This window comes from Mirounga leonina, unplaced genomic scaffold (assembly GCF_011800145.1).
Source record: "Mirounga leonina isolate KUSES-001 unplaced genomic scaffold, KU_Mleo_1.0 Mir_125, whole genome shotgun sequence".
NCBI classification, from domain to species: Eukaryota; Metazoa; Chordata; class Mammalia; order Carnivora; family Phocidae; genus Mirounga; species Mirounga leonina.
In genome coordinates this window covers 13,010,967-13,030,640 of record NW_023270305.1, presented here as the reverse complement: position 1 = coordinate 13,030,640, position 19,674 = coordinate 13,010,967, and the positions used below count along the sequence as shown (strand labels likewise).

The following is a 19,674-nucleotide window of genomic DNA, read 5'->3' as shown; positions in this document are numbered from 1 at the left end:
AGTTTGTTTTCTGTATTTATGGGCCTGTTTCAGGTTTTTTGTTCTTTTGTTTTTTTATATTCCACATATAAGTGAAATCATATGGTGTTTGTCTTTCTCTGACTTACTTCACTTAGTATAATACCCTCTACATCCGTCCATGTTGAAAATGGTAAAAATCTCATTATTTTTTATGCCTGAATAATACTCCATTCTGTATGTATACCACATCCTCTTTATTTATTCATCTATCAATGGACACTTGGATGCTACCATATATTGGCTGATATAAATAAATGTTGCAGTAAACAGAGGGGTGCATGTATCTTTTCGAATTAGCGTCTACGTTTTCTTTGGGCAAATACCCAATAGTGGAATTACTGGTTCATATGGTAGTTTTATTTTTAATTTTTTGAGGAACCTCCATACTGTTTTCCACAGTTACCGTACCAATTTACATTCGATAGTGGGCATTTCTTACCTCGTTCACAATATCAGAGGAAAGGCTTTCAACATTTTACTATTAAGTAATATGTTTGGGGCAGTTTTCTGTAAATACCCTTAATCAGATTAAGGACATTGCCTATACTGTGTTTCTTAATTTCTGAAGTGGTCTTTTTGACGATTTGTAACTTAATCTCATTTTGATCAGAGAGCATGGTTGATACGACTTGAATCCTCTGACATTTGCCAAGATTAGCTTTATGGCTCAGGATAAGGTCAATTTTCATACACATTGTTTGTGTTCTTGAAAATAGAGCATATTCTCTAATCACTGGGGGCAGTATTTCATATAGTGCCCATTATGCCTCCTTTGCCAGTTGTAATGTTTGTCTACCTCTGCACTTAGGCTTTGTACCTTTGCTCTATCACTTACTAAGAGAAACGTGTTAATAGCTCCCACTAAGCTTGTGAATTTTTCTCTTTGATGTTTTGTTCAATTTGACAATATATATTTTTGAGGCTATTGTAAGGGAGGCAAAACCTTACCTCTACCCTCTTAGGGTCTCTGGTTAGGCCTGAGAGTTAAATTGACATAAGACAGATTAGGAGAAGAGCACACAGATTTTTACATGTACCTGGAGCCCCCATAGCAAAATGAAGACCCGAAGGAAGGATGAGGCCTAAGTGCTGATATACTAGGGAAGAAGAAGTAGCACTTGTGGAAAAATAACTAAAATATATGGGGAGTCTCAAGGAAGATAAGGGTTATTTTAATAAAATCTGTGCAGATTTCTCTTGGCCTCAATTCACTGTCTCTGGGGATAAGAATGTTTCTTTCCCCTTGGAATAGGGAGGGCATCTTTCACTTGGGAGTTTATTTCCTGCTTTCCAGAAGAAGAAAGAAGTTTAGCGTGACCTTCTTGGCACCTGCTGTTTTTCAAGTGTCAAAATAGCTCAAAATAATCCTTACGCCAAAGTGGCGTATTTTGGGATCTTACTCTGCCACCCTGCACCATTCTGCTGGCTGTAAATAAATGAAAAGTTTTTATACCTTTCTGATGAATTAAAACTTTTAAATTGTTGACAGTTCATTTTCTTTGTGTTTTAGTCCATCTTGTTGATATCTGGAACATGATTGAAGCCTTCCGAGACAATGGCCTTAATACACTGGACCATACCACTGAGATCAGTGTGTCCCGCCTCGAAACTGTCATCTCCTCTGTCTACTACCAGCTGAACAAGCGCCTTCCTTCTACTCACCAAATCAGCGTGGAGCAGTCCATCAGCCTCCTCCTCAACTTTATGATTGCTGCATATGACAGGCTAGTACCTTGCATGCTTACTTCATTTTAAGAATGTTTGTCCCTTAGTCATCCTTCTTCCAGATTGCCTTGCTGAGGGTTGTCAACTTAGAATCACAGTGAAAAGGGAAATTATTCCATCTAAGTTCCTTCTAAAGACTGGTTAAATGCCAGAGTGACTCACCGTCCTAGGGCATGTCACATAGTAAGTGCTATAAAATTATGGAGAATCACAACACTGAGACATATTGTTTGATCAAATTATAGATACCTTAGTGTAGCTGTTCTCTATCCAGAGAAGTATAGGTAAGTTGTGAATTTGATTATGGGCTTTCTATTTGACCTTAAAGCTAACCTTTCTTTACTCTGTAAAGAAATAGTAAATGCCCCTTGACTCTAGTCTTATTTTCTTCTCATTATGTTTAGGATACTATTTTAATTTTTTTCAGTGCAGAACATTGTCTTTACACCTTATAGCACTAGAAGAAAACGATTTAAGTGTACTTCAAATTAAAACAGAAGTGATTTGCTGTATTTGTATTCATGGAGAATAAAGTTGGTGTTATAAAAAACAAAAAGAAATCATAAATGATGGAACCACAAAAGTTAATGTTTATATTCCAGGAACCAAGAGTTTAGATTTTTGATTTCTGATATATTTTTGATCATCTGGTTTGGATGCATTAATTCTTTCTGCTTCGTTTTTTCTCTCCATAGACCTACTTTGAGTTCGTACATTTGTAAAATGTTATTCATTATACTTTATAATATTGAAAGACTCTGTGAATTAATGGTAAAAGTCTGCAGGTGTCAAAGCCAAGTCACAATGTAGGATCTCACTAAATTCACATTTTTATAAGATGTTATCAAATTAGATATTCCATCTTTTAATAAAAAATGATTTTAGGAAATTTTTATTTTTATTTTGTTTATTCTTTTAAAGATTTTATTTACTTATTTGAGAGAGAGAGATAGAAAGCATGAGCATCGGGAGAGAGGCAGAGGGAGAGGGAGAGGCAGACTCCCCGTTGAACAAAGAGCCTGATAATGGGGCTCGATCCCAGCACCCTGAGATCATGACCTGAGCTGAAGGCAGATGCTTAACCGACTGAGCCACCCAGGTGCCCCAGGAAATTTGAATTTTTTTTTTTTTTAAAGATTTATTTATTTGACACAGAGAGAGAGACAGCTAGAGAGGAAACACAAGCAGGGGGAGTGGAAGAGGGAGAAGCAGGCTTCCCGCAGAGCAGGGAGCCCGACGTGGGGCTCGATCCCAGGACCCTGGGATCATGACCTGAGCCAAAGGCAGACGCTTAACGACTGAGCCACCCAGGCGCCCTGAAATTTGAATTTTTAAAACAAAAGTACACATGAGACATAAGTCCCAGAATTTGAATGCCATTTTTTTTTTTTTTTTAGTAATTTAGATTAGTGAATTCCTAAGGTTAATTTTATACTGTTCAGGGAATGACTCTTTTGATCCAAAGACCTTAGTAAAAATGGTTATTTCTGTGGTGAATAAGCAGCACATGACACCAATTCACTGAGTAAATCAATTCAGGGTTGCACAACACAAATTAATTCAATAAACAATTTTTTTACAAAATCAGAAATAAAAGTCATCTTACTGTTTAAAAATGATAAGACAGAGATTATAAACTTTGATTCCATAATCATGTCAGGTAAGTTAAATACTATGGCTAAGGAAGGAAGGAGAAGGAAGAGCAAAAAGATAGCAAGAGACAACAGAAGACCAAACTTAGGAGCAGAGGAGTCCTGGGACATAGTCACAGATAGCTGGACACATCCAGACAGAGACAAAGGAAAAGAATAAGCAAACAGTAAATCAAATGAAGACAGATCAGAAGAACAGCACACTAGAGAACTAGGAAAAACAAAAAAAGTTGAGTGAGTTAAGAAGAGGAAGGACAGTAGTATGTCAGTGGTGAATTTGGTAATTCTCACCTCATATCCTATTGAAAACTTTGGCCATGGACATCAGAATCAATCCTCACATCATTGCTAACCTTGAACTCTTACATATCTGATATATATGATAACATCTTATTTTGCTCTTCAGTAATTTGAAATTGGCTTTCATGTACTGGTAAAATGAAAGGATGTGGTTATTGGAATTTTATTTTTGAAAATTACAGTATTTTGTTGTGAAATATTTCAAATATTAGTCTCTCTATTGATTGGCGTCTTTATTTACTTAGGCTCGAGAGTCCCTTTGATATGTAGAGTATCTAGTTATTGATTTTAATTAGTCTTTTCAGGATTTTGTTATTTCATAATTCTTGAGTTAAAATTTGAATGCAACAATTATTTAAGTATTCTTAAGTCCCCTAACCTCTAAATTCACAGTCAAATTTTTAGCCAGGTTGTTTTTTGGTTATAATGGATTATAAGACTATAAAACTACAGCGAGAAACAAATAGGATCTAGACTTTCTCCGTCAAGTGTGCATTTTATTAGGAATTAATTTATTTTAATGCTGAGGATTTAAAGTATTTTACATTTGACAACTAAAAACACAGACAACAATACTGTAAGCATCTCTGTAGGACATTAGTAAAAGCTATGAGGAATAGTCAAAACATTTGGATAGCCTCATTTTTTTCCTTGTTGGGTCCTCAGTATGACAGTATCTGTAGTCATGTGGTCTGGTCCGAAGGTGCAACAGGTGATGCTGTGATCAACTATTTCTTCTTTTTTAAAGAACAAGAATATTGAAACTCCCAGCATGAGGAACAGGAAATCTTCCTTACTCTTCTTCATTTGAGCCAATTTCATTATTTAGGGCTTGTGATTTACAAACTCCCTTTCCATCTCTGATGTATTAGGTCAGTGTCTTTAGTTGCAAGCAGTAGAGAACCTACTCACATGGGCTTTTGCGGTAAAAGGAAGATAGGCTCACATCACTGAGGAGCCCAGAGGCAGGCCCGCCCTCGATCTTGCTTGTGTCAGAGCCCTGGCTTCAGTTCTCTTCGTAGTGGTTGTGGTTTTGCCCTCCTCTTGTATCAGCTTCATCCTTTTGCTACTTCAAAAAATGCCTGCTGTCAGCTACTACGTGTTTCCCCTTTCAAGTCTAGGAAGCAGAGAGAGCTGGTTTCTTTCAACACCAAACTAAGGTGTCTGAGCGTCCCTCCAGAAATGTGCATTTGGGCCATGCATGTGTCGGTGTTATGCTTTTTAGCTCAAACAGATCAGGAGTTGTGTCTCTGGAGCAGAGGGTGATTAAATTCTCACCCTCACTGCTTGTTGCCTCACAGTGGGGGGTGGTTGGACTGGCTATGAGGGAGATGGCCACGTGTTCACCACGAAACTCTGCAGCACGTCATAAACGTCTGGCTCCCTTTCCTGTTAAATGGCCCCCGCTCTCCACCCAGCTCCTAAAATCTGAAACCTGTAAGAATCAAATCCACCCTTCCTTCTCCCTCAGCTTCACATCCATGCCGTTACCAGGGTCTGTCATTTCTACACCTTGAATCTCGATTCTGTGTGTGTCTCTCCAGCCCCACCGCTACCACCCAGCCCGCCACCATCCTCTTCTGCCTGAATTGGTGGCGTGGTCTCTAAGCGCTCTTTTTGCTTGTGCTTTCTTCCCTATCCATTCTTAGAAGTAATAAACATCGCGAGCCCCACTATCTAACCTGGGAACTTGAACATTAGCAGTAACTTACGTTTGTCTCTCTTGTCCCATCCCACCGACCTGCACGTAAGTAAGGTGAACCTGATTCTGATTTTGTGTTATCATGTTCTTGCTTCTTAAAGAACAGTTTTTTCCACATAGAGAGGCATAAGCACAGTGTTGTTTAATTGTAATTATTTTTACTAATTGTAAAAAGAAAGTCATGCTGTCTGTACTATTATCTGATTTACTTCCTTCATGCATAATAGCTTTTCAAGATTTGTTCATGTTGCATGTAGCTGTAGTTCAGTTATTTTCACAGTTGCATAACGATCTGTTGTGTTACTGTACATTTTGTTTTCCCTGGGTTCTGGTTCTGAGAAACAACACTGCCTGGAATGTTCTTACATGTGTGTCCTGGTACATGCATACAAGTGTTCTAAACTGCTCTCTTGGTCCTAACCTGAGGAATGGAGTTGCTGATCGGGTGGGGGAGGTACATGAAATTCAGCCTTAGAAGATAGTATCAAATTATTTGAATAAATTGTACCAATGCATGAGAGATCCTCTCAATCCACATTGTTTCTGAAAGCCTTACAGTTGTCAGACTTCACTTTTTGCTAAATGACATCTCATTGTTGTTTGATTTGCATTTTCTTAATTCTCAAGCATGTCTTTGTGTGTTTCTTGGCCAAATATATTACTTCTGGGAAGTGCCTGTTCATGTCTTTTGCCCACTCTAGTGTGTTGTTTCTTCTTTTTGTGCTGATTATAGGGGCTCTTCAGAGACTCCAGGTAGCAGTCCTTTCTTGCTTATCTGTATTGCACATATCTTCTATTTGTAGCTTGACTGTTTGCTTTTCTTAGGGTATTTTTTTCTTAAAATTTTTTTTTAGTTATTTTAATTTTTATTTTTGGGGGGAGGTGGGGTGGGGCAGAGGGAGAGAGAGAATTGTAAGCAGGCTCCACACTCAGCGCAGAGCCTGATGTGGGGCTTGATCTCATGACCCGTGACTCGTGAGATTTTGACCTGAGATGAAATCAGGACTCAGACGCTTAACCGACTGTGCCACCCAGGTGCCCCCTCTTAAAGTGTTTTCTCTCTTTTTTTTTAAAGATTTTATTTATTTGACAGATAGAGACACAGGGAGAGAGGGAACACAAGCAGGGGGAGTGGGAGAGGGAGAAGCAGGCTTCCCACGGAGCAGGGAGCCGATGCAGGACTCGATCATAGGACCCTGAGATCATGACCTGAGCCAAAGGCAGATGCTTAACGACTGAGCCACCCAGGCGCCCCTTAAAGTGTTTTCTAATGAAAAATTTCAAATATATACAAACATAGAAAGAATATTGTAATAAAACTCAAGGTATCTATCACTCAGCTTCAGTAATTACATCATCGATCTTATTTCATCTGTGTCCCCAGGCTCTTCCCCCCCCGCCCCACCTTCCTTGGCTTCTTTTGAAGCAAACTCAAGTGTCATTACTTCATGTGCAAAGATTCCAGTGCACACATTCTGTTGTGTTATAATACTATTTTCCCCCCAGATTTTTGCTCTAAGAAATACTACTGCTTGGAATGTAATGAAAGTACATCTTAAATGGAACAAACCTATAAAAAATCATATATCTAATGAAACTAGGTTTGGATAAAATCTTCAAAATACATCAGTGTTGAACCTATCAGTGGAAGGCTCAAGGTTATTGTTTATCATCTAAAATAACAGTATAGAACACTGTTGCTACTTTGAACAATCCAAAGATTTCTTTAGTGTAAAGAGTTTTATGTGTATAATTTTTGGTGGGTAAATATGGAAAAAGTTGCTGTGTAGTTTGGAAATATGGCTAAGAACTATTTTTAAACCTTGCTTTAGCAACTTAATTTGGATATATTTAAAAGTTCCATAGGTTTCTCTTAATACTGAATGCTAAAAACAAAACAATATAAAAAAAGCAAAAACAATTTCTTTTTTTTTTTTTTTAAGATATTTATTTATTTATTTAACAGAGATAGAGCACAAGTAGGCAGAGCAACAGACAGAGGGAGAGGGAGAAGCAGGCTCTCCACCGAAGAGGGAGCCCGATGCGGGGCTCGATCCCAGGACCCTGGGACCATGACCTGAGCCGAAGGCAGCCGCTTAACCAACTGAGCCACTCAGGCGCCCCAACAATTTCATTTTAAATAAGTAATTGTATTCCTTATATTCAGAATATGCCCAGCTAGCATATTATGGAATGGACGTTGCTAAAGAAAGATAATATTAGGTTACAGTCTTCCTCAGTGATTTTTAAACAAAACTATCATATCCTGGGAGGCACAAATACTTCGTGTACTTATGTGTAGTATTTACTCTTATCTCCGCTTGTTCTCGGATGGATTCAGGATGGCAGGAAAAAATACAGCCAAATACAAGTAGGAGAGAAGTAGGGCTGAGTGGGAAGAGTTGGATGCTCACAGTAGCAGCACATTTAGCTCTTACAAGGGTGTAAACATAGCTCTTCTAGGAAATTTCCAGGGGTTGGTGGGGAATGAGGTAGGGGTTTTGGATGTTTTAAAAAGGTGAAGTCCTAAGGGGAAAACTAGTGTAAAATGAAGAGGAACAGCGGCCCTGGTGCAACAGGAGGAGGGCAGCCCACCTGCCTATGCCGCTCCCCTGTGCAGCCACGTGGGTGTCAAGATGTGATGTCACCACAGCCTGTTCACTGAGCCACAGTCTCAGCACTTGGTGGCAGGATTATTCCCGGAGCAAAAATGAGTGAACTTGAAGTTCACTTACCACCCTTCCCATAACTTGCTCTTTATTTTGTAGCTTTTCTTTTCTTTCAAGAGAAGTCATGCATTCATGCTAATTTTCGAAGAATCTTCTTGATTTCAGGATTTGCAGACCTGCAAAGGGTTTCACCATTAGTTACTATTTCAGGAAAAAAAAATTTTTTTTTTCTTATTATTTAGGCCTTATCTTACTGTTTCCTTTTTATACTTTTTTTTTTTTAAGATTTTATTTATTTATTTGACAGAGAGAGACACAGCGAGAGAGGAAACACAAGCAGGGGAGTGGGAGAGGGAGAAGCAGGCTTCCCACGGAGCAGGAAGCCCGATGCGGGGCTTGATCCCAGGACCCTGAGATCATGACCTGATCAGACGCCCAACGACTGAGCCACCCAGGCGCCCCTATACTTTTTTTTTTAAAGAAAAGGCAGGAAAACACACACTTTTTCTGAGTGTTACTTTTTCCTTGCCTTTGTTTCTCTCTGAAAGTGAGGAGAGAGGTAGAAACAGAGGCTTCTCTGGTCCATTCAGTTCCTCCAAATTAATCTGATTAAGACACTGTTTTCATCATGTAACTTCCCACCTCAAGAACCTTCCAAAACTCCCTGTGATTTTTGAATGAGATTCCTACTCCTCAGTTCTAATGGCATCAGTCCTTAATTCCCTGCTCATACCAAGCCCTAAGTAAGCTACTTGAGGCACTTTTCTTTTCTTTTTTAAAAATTTTATTATGTTATGTTAGTCACCATACAGTACATCATTAGTTTTTGATGTAGTGATCCTCGATCCATTGTTTGCGTATAACACCCAGTGCTCCATGCAGTACGTGCCCTCCTTAATACCCATCACTGGGCTAACCCATCCCCCCTCCCCGAGGCACTTTTCAATTTTTCCAACATGACATACTTATTTCTTCCTCCAAGCACACACACACACACACCCCGACCCCCACCCCACTCAAGTTTTTACCTGCTGTGTAACCTTATAATCACCAACCCCATTTTCATTCCTTTGATGACATATAGTATTTGTCTATATCATTATTTTGACCTTAAATTATATAATGCTCAGAGCTGCTTCATGAGTGTACAAATAAGATTGACGGCCCTTGAGAGCAGAGATTTTACCTTATGTTTCTTTGATTCCTCAATAAACAGCACTAAATTCTTAATAAATATTTGTAAGGTTGAAATGAAAATTATCAGGCATTCTGATTGTGATAAAATTGAATAATATTCTAAGTTGATTTTACTTGATTAAGCTGTTTGACATTTGCCAAATGGATTCTTGATTTGCGTTGGTTATTGCATAATCCATTCACTGTGAAGCTTTGTAAATTAAGATTAATTGGAAAAATATGAGTTTCTGAAAATCAAAGAGAAATACTCTTATTACTCTTAGCTACATGTGATAATTGGACTGGTAATAGTGTTTCTAAAGTAGAAGCCTATTTTTATGTGAGAAGTACTAATTTATGGTTGGCAGCATCCACAATTGTTTGTTGAAGATGTAGAAACAGCTTGTTTTCTTAAGTAAAAAATGCTTCCTGTGGTCTTGTTTTCAAAAGTATTAATTTGAATACCAAGTTCTTACTAGATAGTGCCAAGCTGTAAACACCATCCAGACCAGGTTAATTTAAATATTTTTTAAAAATAGGTAGGATTTGAGACTTTGCTAAACTGAAATGAGCAAACCTGCATCCAAAGGGCACAGGTGAGGATTGTCGAGGCTTCTGAAGGTATCTGCCTGTTAAAACATAGCAATGTGTATTCAGGGTGACTCACTGTCTGCTTAGCTTGGCACAGAGCTAATCATGGTGTTTTTTCAGCATTGGATAATAAGAACTCTTTTTAGAAGTCATGTGTATGGTTTATTGTCAGACTATAAAATGATAGGTCTATATAAGTGAATCATGCAGGGAAGTCTGAGAAAGAGAAGCATGATGTTTCTTTTTGAGGGAGGGTACTCCCTGGAGAGACCGTTTGGGTGGGGTTAAAATAACAAGTTTCCTCTCTCCCATCATCCTCAACAAATATTACCTGTTTGTCCTTTCATTTTAGTATCTTTATGTAGGGGTTAATAGTCACTGTTGTGTTACTTACTAAATATTGACCTACTAATCAACTCTGCAGTTATCATAGGCCAGATTTTAAGTTGAGCCACATTTTTTTGGTGATAAAACCCGGTTAGGGGCGCCTGGATGGCTCAGTCGTTGGGCGTCTGCCTTCAGCTCAGGTCATGATCCCAGGGTCCTGGGATCGAGTCCAGGCATCGGGCTCCCTGCTTGGCAGGAAGCCTGCTTCTCCCTCTCCCACTCCCCCTGCTTGTGTACCCTCTCTCCCTGTCTCTGTCAAATAAATAAATAAAATCTTAAAAAAAAAACAAAACCCGGTTAAGTATCTTTTCTGAATCCTTTTTGCAGAGAACTGATTGTGGGATGAACTTGGACTTTACATTGAAAGGACTGAAAACACAGTTGTTGGTGAGGTTATATATGCCACAGCCAGGGCAGCTAACTCTTTAGTTTTAAATGTAACTTGACTAGTGTATACAGATTAAATTCAGATGTCTGGTGGGAAGGATCAAGAATGAGTTTTTCCAAGAAGAAAGAATCAGTTAGATAAAGGACATAATCACAGGGTATTAGGCGGCTAAGCGGCTGCAGTCCTTCTGTACGACCTCTAATTGCAGAGCAAGAATGCAGGAGTGCTAATCCAACACTAGAAAACACAGTAAAAGCGACACTTTCCCTTTGCTTTGTTTGGGGGCAGCTATAGGAAGTTTTAGTTAGGCTTAAAGTTGATGGAGGAGCCTTAGTGCCAAGAAAAGCATTCAGAGCAAAGGAAAAAACGCTGACATGTGGCCTACAAAACAAACAGTTGAGAGGAAGGAGCTAAGGTTCTTTCTATTTGAAGAGAAAAATATAAGTAATGTGATTTCAGGAAGAATTCTGAGAATATCTTCACCAATTTTATTAGTTGATTAGATTTTCTGTAAGTATCTTTAATAAGTACTTAAGGTTTCTTTAAATATACCATTTATTAATTTGCTTATATCAGTATTTCCTTTTGAAAGGTGAAGAAACCTTTTGATGGTTGAAACTGTGAACCTAAAGTTGTAAATGATGGTCAGCATTTATAAGTGGAGAACGTTAGTTTATCATTTGGACCTGAACCCACTGCCTTATTTGAGGATGCACAGTTATATACTTATAAACAGATTCTTGAACACAAGGGCTCAGTAAACATCATTCCTAGATCTCTCTGTCTGCAGGTCCTCATGATCCTTAATCTCAGATGCCTCTCCTTTCTCCTTACTTAAAACACCCTCAACCTTGCCTGTAATATTCTCTTTATCCTGTTGAGTTACCCACTGACATGTACATGCATAGCCCCTCACCCTCCATAAGATATGTATTGCGAAGCACACAGATGTTTGCACACCTCAAAAGAGCATGCAGGCAGAGAGGAGATTCATGGTGCAGTGGGTGGGAGATTATGTGTGGAGATCGCCATGTGGCTGTTGTGAATGGAAAAATGGTTGGAAAGTAGATCTGAGAGGTGATGAGTTGAGGAACCACACATTATGGATAAGAATTAGTTGAGGGGTGATGCACTCTTCTTCTAATACATCTGTGGGCTGCTTGATCTGAGACCAGCCATAGAGACTATTAATAATCCTAATGAGTGGAAAAGGATACAAGTGCTGATTCAGGTCAATTGAGAAGGATATTGTTATCCCATATTTGAATATAAGACTTTCTGAATCTAGAACGAATATTTGCATTTGAGCTGAGTTAAAGAATATTTGAATAAGGGATGGGAAGTGTTGTAAATACTAATGTTTCTAAAGCATTTTGAAGATTAGGAAAAAAGTGTTACTATAATAATTTTCAGAAGTAAAGGTGTCAGTACCCATTGCGCCCTGCCATGTGGCATTTATTGATGGGCATTTATTGATAACAGAGTTGGCTTTGACCTGACTCTCTTGCCAGTATGCTGGGCTCTGCTACACTCTCCCGTTTGCACAAATGGCCTCAGTTTCTCAGTTTCTTCTTTGCAGCAGGAATAGATCTCATTTTTTGTCTTTGAAGGAAGAACATGAGATTCGGAGATAGAGTTATACAATTACAATATGATTTATTCTCTTTCATCTTTTATTATGTCCTTTGATTTATCATTACCTGCAAAATAAAAGCTAAAGTCTTAGTCCTGCCTTCAAAGTTTTGTGTTGGTAGTTCTCAGCTCTGGGTGCATATCAAAATAACCCGAGAAACTGTTTAAAAATACCAAGCACGGGCTGGGATTTAGGCATCTGGATTTTTGTATCCACATTAATGAGGGATACCAACTTGTTTTCTTTTGTTGTAATGGACTATTGTGTTTTTGGTATCAAAATAATGCAGGTCTCATAAAAGATTTGGGAAGTGTTTCTCCTTTTTTTATGCCCTCAAAGAGTTAGCATAGAAATGCAATTATTTCTTCTTTAAATGTTTAGAATTCACCAGCATCGCTTTCTGCATGAGGAGCTTTCTTTTTTGGAAGGCTTAAAAATACAGATTTAGTTTCTGTGATGGATATGGGCCTATTGAGGTGACCTGTTTGTTCTTGCATGAACTGTAATGGTTGGTGTTTTTCAAGGAGTGGTTTGTGTCTGTGCTGTTCTAATTTAAGTTGTTGAATTTATGGGCTTTATAATATTTCCTCATTTCTGTCATGTTTGTAGAATGCGTGGTTGATAACTGTTCTTTCATTCTTGATATTGGTAATTTGTGTCTTCTTTCTCTTTTTCTTAGTCAGTGTGGCTAGAGATTTATCAATATTATTGATTTATTCAGAGAACCAGCTTTTGGCTTCATTAATTTTTCTCTGTTGTTTTTCTGTTTTTAATTTCACTGGTTTCTGCTCTTAAGCATATTATTTTTTCCCTTTTGCTTGTTTTGGGTTTAATTTGCTGTTCTTTTTCTAGTGTCTTAAGATTATTGAATTGAGAACCATCTTTTCTAGCATAAGCATATTTAATACTTAAAGTGAAAAGTGTCCACCTTGCCATGCTTTCCTTTGGCTGCCTTCTTTCCACCCTGGATGCAACCAGTGTTCTATTTTTCAACATCCTTTCCCAGAATGCTAGATAGCATTACAGCAGTTATTTTATTCCATGCTTTGCCTTTTTTTTTTTTTAACTTGGTAATCTATCTTGTATATAATTCTTTATCTTTCATATATTATTTTTCCTTCTTTTTTATGATAGCATAAATAGCCAGTTTTCTATTAATCGGCATTTAAGGATAGGGCCTGGGTCTTGGTATTTTTAATATTTTTATTCTTTTTATGCATTTTATTATTAATTTTATGCATGCAGTTTATATATCTTAAATGTCTTTTAACCTGTGGGTTTCCCTTCATTTTCCACCTTAAACCATTAGCTGGGTCCAGTAATGGTAACCTTCACTTTCCCAGGATTTATTTTTTAAACAGTTTTTATTGAGAATTAGAAAATGCCTACAGAAAGATAGTAAGTGAAGTCCAGTGTAATGTGGCACTGGGAAGCAGATGCCCCATGTAGGTTCTCTGGCGGCTGAGGGACAGAGTACTGTCAGCATCCGGGGGCCCCTGGTGTGGTCCTTTCTGTGTCACCCCTTTCCTTTCTCCCAGAGGTAATCGATATCCTGATTTTTATGGAAACCTCTTCTAAGATTAATTTTTTACTTTCTTCTGGATATTCTCACATCATGAAATCGGTGTCTGCAAAAAAACGTTTGAGCAAGTTTACCTTAAAAAATGTTGTTTGCTGTGCATCAGGGCTTCATCTACTGTTGGTGAGCACTTCCTCTTTGTTCTCACTCTGCTGGTCACCAGGCACTACTCCTCGCACTCTGGACTTCAGGAATGTTCTCTCTCGTTGCTTCATCTTTCTGGGCTGCTTTACTTCAGGATAGAAATCGCATCCATCATGGTTCTTTTTTTTTTTTTTTTAAAGATTTTATTTATTTATTTGAGAGAGAGAGAATGAGAGACAGCACAAGAGGGAAGAGGGTCAGAGGGAGAAGCAGATTCCCCGCTGAGCAGGGAGCCCGATGCGGGACTCGATCCCGGGACTCCAGGATCATGACCCGAGCCGAAGGCAGTCGCTTAACCAACTGAGCCACCCAGGCGCCCATGCATCCATCATGGTTCTTAGCTGTAAGCAATAGAAACCATCTCTGGCTAATCTGTTAAAAGGATATGCGTGACCCACAGACTCTCTGAGAAGGTTGGGAAAGTGGGCTTGATGACCACACTGCCCAGAAAAATATCTCAAAATTTTGTCACAAAACGGGTCTTGTGAAGACACCTCTGCACCTCTCTGGGGCACAGATGTTGTTGCCTGTGCTCCGAATACCACTGCCGCTGGGCTGGGGACCTGCCGGAGGAATCCGTCTCTGCTGCCTCAGGAAGCTGCATGTAACCCCTCCGGGTGTGGCCACCCTTGCAGGTGGACTCTTTGGAGTTCCTGCTTCTAAAAGCTGATCATTTTCTATGTGGGCTCGAGTGGGTTTATCTTATTGGTGGAACTTGGGGCATGTGCCCATGTCTTAGTGTTGAAGAAAAATGGGAAAGCAAACAAGTGAGGTTTTCTTTTTTTCTTTCTTCACACTTTGGTGGTGGGACATGTATTGGTCTCAGAAGATAGGGCATGCTTAAATATACACGTGGCATTTGGACGGTTGGTGACCAAAAAGAAATGTCCACTGTAAAAGTTCTGTATCAGTCTTAGAAATCCATTCCTTTTAATAGTTGATGTTCTTCATAGCTACTCATGTTGCTTATACAGTACAGTAGGTATTTGACATGGGCATATTCCTTATATTGGCAGGTGCCATAAAAGATATGGAGCAGTGTCTGCATTTCTAAAGAACTACATATTTAAAAACCCAGTCCTGGGATGCCTGGCTGGCTCAGTCAGTAGACCATGCAACTCTTGATCTCCGGGTTGTAAGTTTGAGCCCCATGTTGGGTGTAGAGATCACTTACAAATAAAATCTTTAAAAGATAAAATAAAATAAAAACCCCATCCTAATTTTAGCTAATTGCAGGGATTCCTGTTTTATCTTATGAATAAACTTAATGAGTTTAATAGTTGAAAATCAGACTGTAACAAACATTAGTATTTCCTGGAGATCTTTTCACTGTGAACCTTCAGGTTTATAGACCATTTGCCTTTTCCAGGTGTCATCTTACTGTATAAAAGTTTTGGAAAATGGAAGACACTCTATTAGGACCATCAGTAAAGATAAATAGAATGACACTTGCTTTTCAAAACCAAGATGATGTAGTTCTCATTATTGTAAAGCTATTTTACTCTTACTGTGACACTTTGTACACACAAGCTTTATAAAATGAACACAAAAGCCCATTGTTCATTTGCATGTGATGACTTTAAAAGCTGGCTAGTGATGTTTGCACCTGCTGTGAGCAAGGGCGTGGCTGGCTGGCTGGAGCAGTGGACATGTCGGGTCAGGGGGGCTTGCTGACATTGCTTTGGCTCTGCAGATGATGTACAGCACTGTTTTGGATAATTCGTATATGTTCTGTATTTCATCTTTCCAGTCACTGAAAAAGAATTCATATTCCTATTCTTTCCCCTTCACTTTTCTCACAGTGGTAGTATGGGAAGATCTGAGACAGATCAAGCTTCTTAGGATAAACACATGGTAACATAAGGTTGTCACAGTAAAAACAAAGATGAATGTAAAATAAAATCTTTAGAGCAGTGTGCACCCTGTGGATTGAGTACATAACAATAAACTGTTGTTATCATGGTGGGAGGACACATTTCTGAATTATTCAGGCCAGGTGGTGCCTCAGTTTTGAATACTAAAAACAACTCAGCTGTGGATTTCATAGGCTAAATTGATAGGAAATTTACTTCTGGTTCATCCATTTGGCCTCTGTGTCCAGAGCCAGTAGAAATTTCTTTGCAGAATGTTTGTAAAGCTCCTTTCCAAATAACTCAGGTAGTTTTAACCCTGTTTACCTAACATACACGAGGCCTTAATTCTGCAAAGGAAAAAAATCCAAGGTTTCTAAAAATCCAAGGTAATATTGTAGCATATAAAGGTAAGGGCCAGCTTACTAATTGCTTGATATTTAGTGATAGCTTTGATTACTTTTGTGGTTCCAGTTAGCAATTGTTTCTAATATAATTTATTTTGCAGTGAGGGCCGAGGCAAGCTGACCGTATTTTCAGTTAAAGCTATGTTAGCAACCATGTGTGGTGGAAAAATGCTGGACAAACTGAGATGTAAGTACTTCCATATTACTTGAAAGATTGTATTTTCAAATCAGGACGTTTGAACAGTTTTAAATTAATGTTTTCAGAATTTTGGATGTTGCTGTATTGAACTTTTTTGTTTTTACTACATCATTCACTTTGTAGCAACTGGCTCAGAGTATTTAAGTTATGCCGCCTACTGTTGAGATGGAAAAATTGGTTCAACTAATTTGTTTAGGTTTTTTTTGTTTTTTGTTTTGAAATAAAGCAACAAAACTAAAGAGATTCAGAACAGTAATGTTGACCTTGAAAAAAGTCTTTTAAAAATGTTTTCCATATTATCAAAAATTTTGCTTGGAGATGATTGTTGAGTGCTTTTAGTTAGAAAATAAATGTGACTATTTTTACCAGGTTTGGTCAAGATTAGCCCTCTTTAAAATAAATTTATTCTTCAACAGGTGATATTTGCTGTGATTAAACTTTTCCTTGGTAGCTTAGAGTTAAGCAGTTACTTAGAAATTTGGAGCCTGTTTTTTAGTTCATTTTTCCTAAATTTTTTCCTACTGTTGGCCATTTTGTCATTTTACTGTTCCTTAGATACTATAAGATTAAATGAAATCAAATGAGGTGAAATTCACAGTTATTGAATTTTTTTGCATGTGGTTTTCATTTATTCATTAGTTACTAACTGCCTAAGATATACCAAGCATTGTTCTAACTGCTTACATATATTTTCTCACTGAATGCTTAAAATTTCTTTGAGCAGCAGGTGGTATATTCTCCATTTTATAGATGAGTTAACTGAGGGGGTGAAGCTGGGATTTCAACTCAGGCTATCTAGCTTCATAGCCCTGTCCTAAGCTACTTTGTTGTACTCCATATACTAATCCTGTAATGGGAGGCACGCTCGTGATACAGCACAGTGATCAAAGTGCCATGTTGTAAGGAAGAAACTCTGGCAGGTTTCAGGGAGGTGAGATTGAACCTCTGGGTTTTAATGAAGTGTTGAGATACCCTATGAATTGCTCTGTTGAAGAAACTGGGTCATCTGTCCTATAGCATTTCTCATGGACTAGATTTTGATGATTGCATCCCCATGATGTTCTTCTGTGTCCTACATTTTTTGTGTTAATTGAAAGATATAGAGGCTTGGTCGGATTTAAGCACAGGCTTTTGGGCAAGATGACTTGATAGGTGTATTTATTTTCTGTGCATTTTCTTACATGTTACCATGACATTGGAAGCTGGAAAGCTGGATGGTTCACCGGATATAGATATAAATATTCTAAAGGAAGGTCTTAGATAATCTATGTTTGGTCAGCTGTTATCTGGTTTATCTTCATTTCAAAATCAGCTGCACTGTAAAACAAATTTTTAGTAATAAAACTTCCAGTTTTATTAAATACTCTTCTGAGTATTTTTCACATAGTATCTCAAAATATTACTCTTTTAGGCTGAAATTTCTTAGTATTTTCTTAATTCTAGCATGGTGTTTCTCTGAGGAAGATAATATAATATGGATGAAATTATATTTCATTCAAACACAAAGAAAAAGAAAGCTGGAATTTTATCTGTTTTTAATGATGATGACACCAGGTAAAGAATATACATTGCTATCTTTGTGAGTACTGGAGAAGGTGGCTGAAAAATGGAAAACTGATGATAAAACCGCATTGTAGGTAACTCTGGAGTCTGTAAGTTTCTATGATTAAATCTGCTACATTTACATCGAGCTGGGACCTGGCACATAGTGTCAAAATTTTGCCAAATATCAATAGTTGATTGAGTACTAAAATTATTGCAATTCTCTTTTGTAACTGTTGGAGAAAAAGTGCAAATTTTAGTATTGTGTGAAATGTGGAAGGGATCCAGGTGATGGCAGGGTTTTTTGTTTTGTTTTGTTTTGTTTTTAAGATTTTATTTATTTATTTGACAGAGAAAGACACAGCGGGAGAGGGAACACAAATGGGGAGTGGGAGAGGGAGAAGCAGACTCCCTGCCGAGCAGGGAGCCCGATGCGGGACTCGATCCCGGGACTCCAGGATCATGACCTGAGCCGAAGGCAGTCGCTTAACCAACTGAGCCACCCAGGCGCCCTGTTTTGTTTTTTTAACGTGGATTTTTAACTTCTTGGAGGAACACAAGTGACCAGTATTCAAGTGACACAAAGGACACGTGCCCAGGCCAATGTGACATGTCAGTGTGCTCAGAATGCCAGATCATTGCACATCAGATATGGATTGATGAGATACCAGCCATGCTAGCTCACTAATTACCATGTTTATATCATGCAGATAGATTTAAAATCGTCTTTATGTTCAAAATTACAGTTTCTTTACCATCTGTAGCTCTGTTTCATTATTTTTGTTGTACTAATTATCTTGGCTCGAGAATGATATGTTTAACGTAAGTAAAATTTTCAGGTATTGAAGCCTATCACCACTTCTTAATTTTAATCATCCAGAGTGGAAACCAGTTTACATGTGGTCTGTCCGTCTTGTTTTATACAGAGCTCACGAGTTATAATTTACATATATTTCATAGCTCAGGGATGTCATCCTCTGGTGCATTTGGGGCTAATTGTGAGGCTCTGGGTTTCTTGTCCCTTCTGATGTTTTCAGACGACTGCTTTCTTGGTTCTTGAGCTTTTTGTTGGTGGTGGCAGCAGGGGTGATGGTGTGTGTGTCCCCTTTATCACTGGTAAATGTGACAGGATTATCAGAGTATCAGTCTCTAGAAATCTCTCTTTGCTTCTCATTTACATTTAATATGGAGAAAACATAAGCAAACTTTTGCACATTTTATTTAAGGTGTGAGTGTAAGTGACGACTGGAACTTTTGTAGTGGGATTGGCAGTTTGGCTGTTGTAGGAATCCTTTTCTCCCTGGCTTTCAGGTCACAGCTGTGTCCTGCTTAGTTGAGGTGGCTGAATAATAGCGTAGACAGAAGTGAGCCAGAACACTGTACTGTAATATCCAGTGACATTTGCTCACTTTCTTCTCTCAGCTTGTTCCACTGACTTTGGTCTGACTTTCTCCATCTTCCTGCCCCTGACCGCACTTTCTGCTGTTACCTCTGTTAACGTTCCTTTTAAATGAGGTTTTCATGTTTATGGAATACAACTTAGTGTTTCTACTTTTCTTCCCCTTATTTTGATCTTTCTGCATTTTACCTCTTATTTTAGATTTCTTTTTCCTGTAATTTTCTCCCCTCCCCCTTTTTGATTTGGTATATTTTTTGTTTGCTTATTTTGGGGTCAAGATAGCATTTAGAACAACTTAACCACTATTTGT

At 38.3% G+C, this 19,674-nt stretch overlaps 1 protein-coding gene across 6 annotated transcripts in view; it reads left to right on the top strand.

Moving 5' to 3' along the window:
• The window catches only part of DTNB (dystrobrevin beta), a 227,745-nt gene that overhangs the window by 37,644 nt on the left and 170,427 nt on the right, over positions 1-19,674 (top strand). For all 6 annotated transcript variants that reach the window (XM_035000716.1, XM_035000718.1, XM_035000714.1 and 3 more), the window contains exons 4-5: positions 1,532-1,745; positions 16,326-16,411. In XM_035000716.1, coding sequence (XP_034856607.1) covers positions 1,532-1,745; positions 16,326-16,411 — 300 coding nt within the window. The remainder of the gene's footprint in view (positions 1-1,531; positions 1,746-16,325; positions 16,412-19,674) is intronic.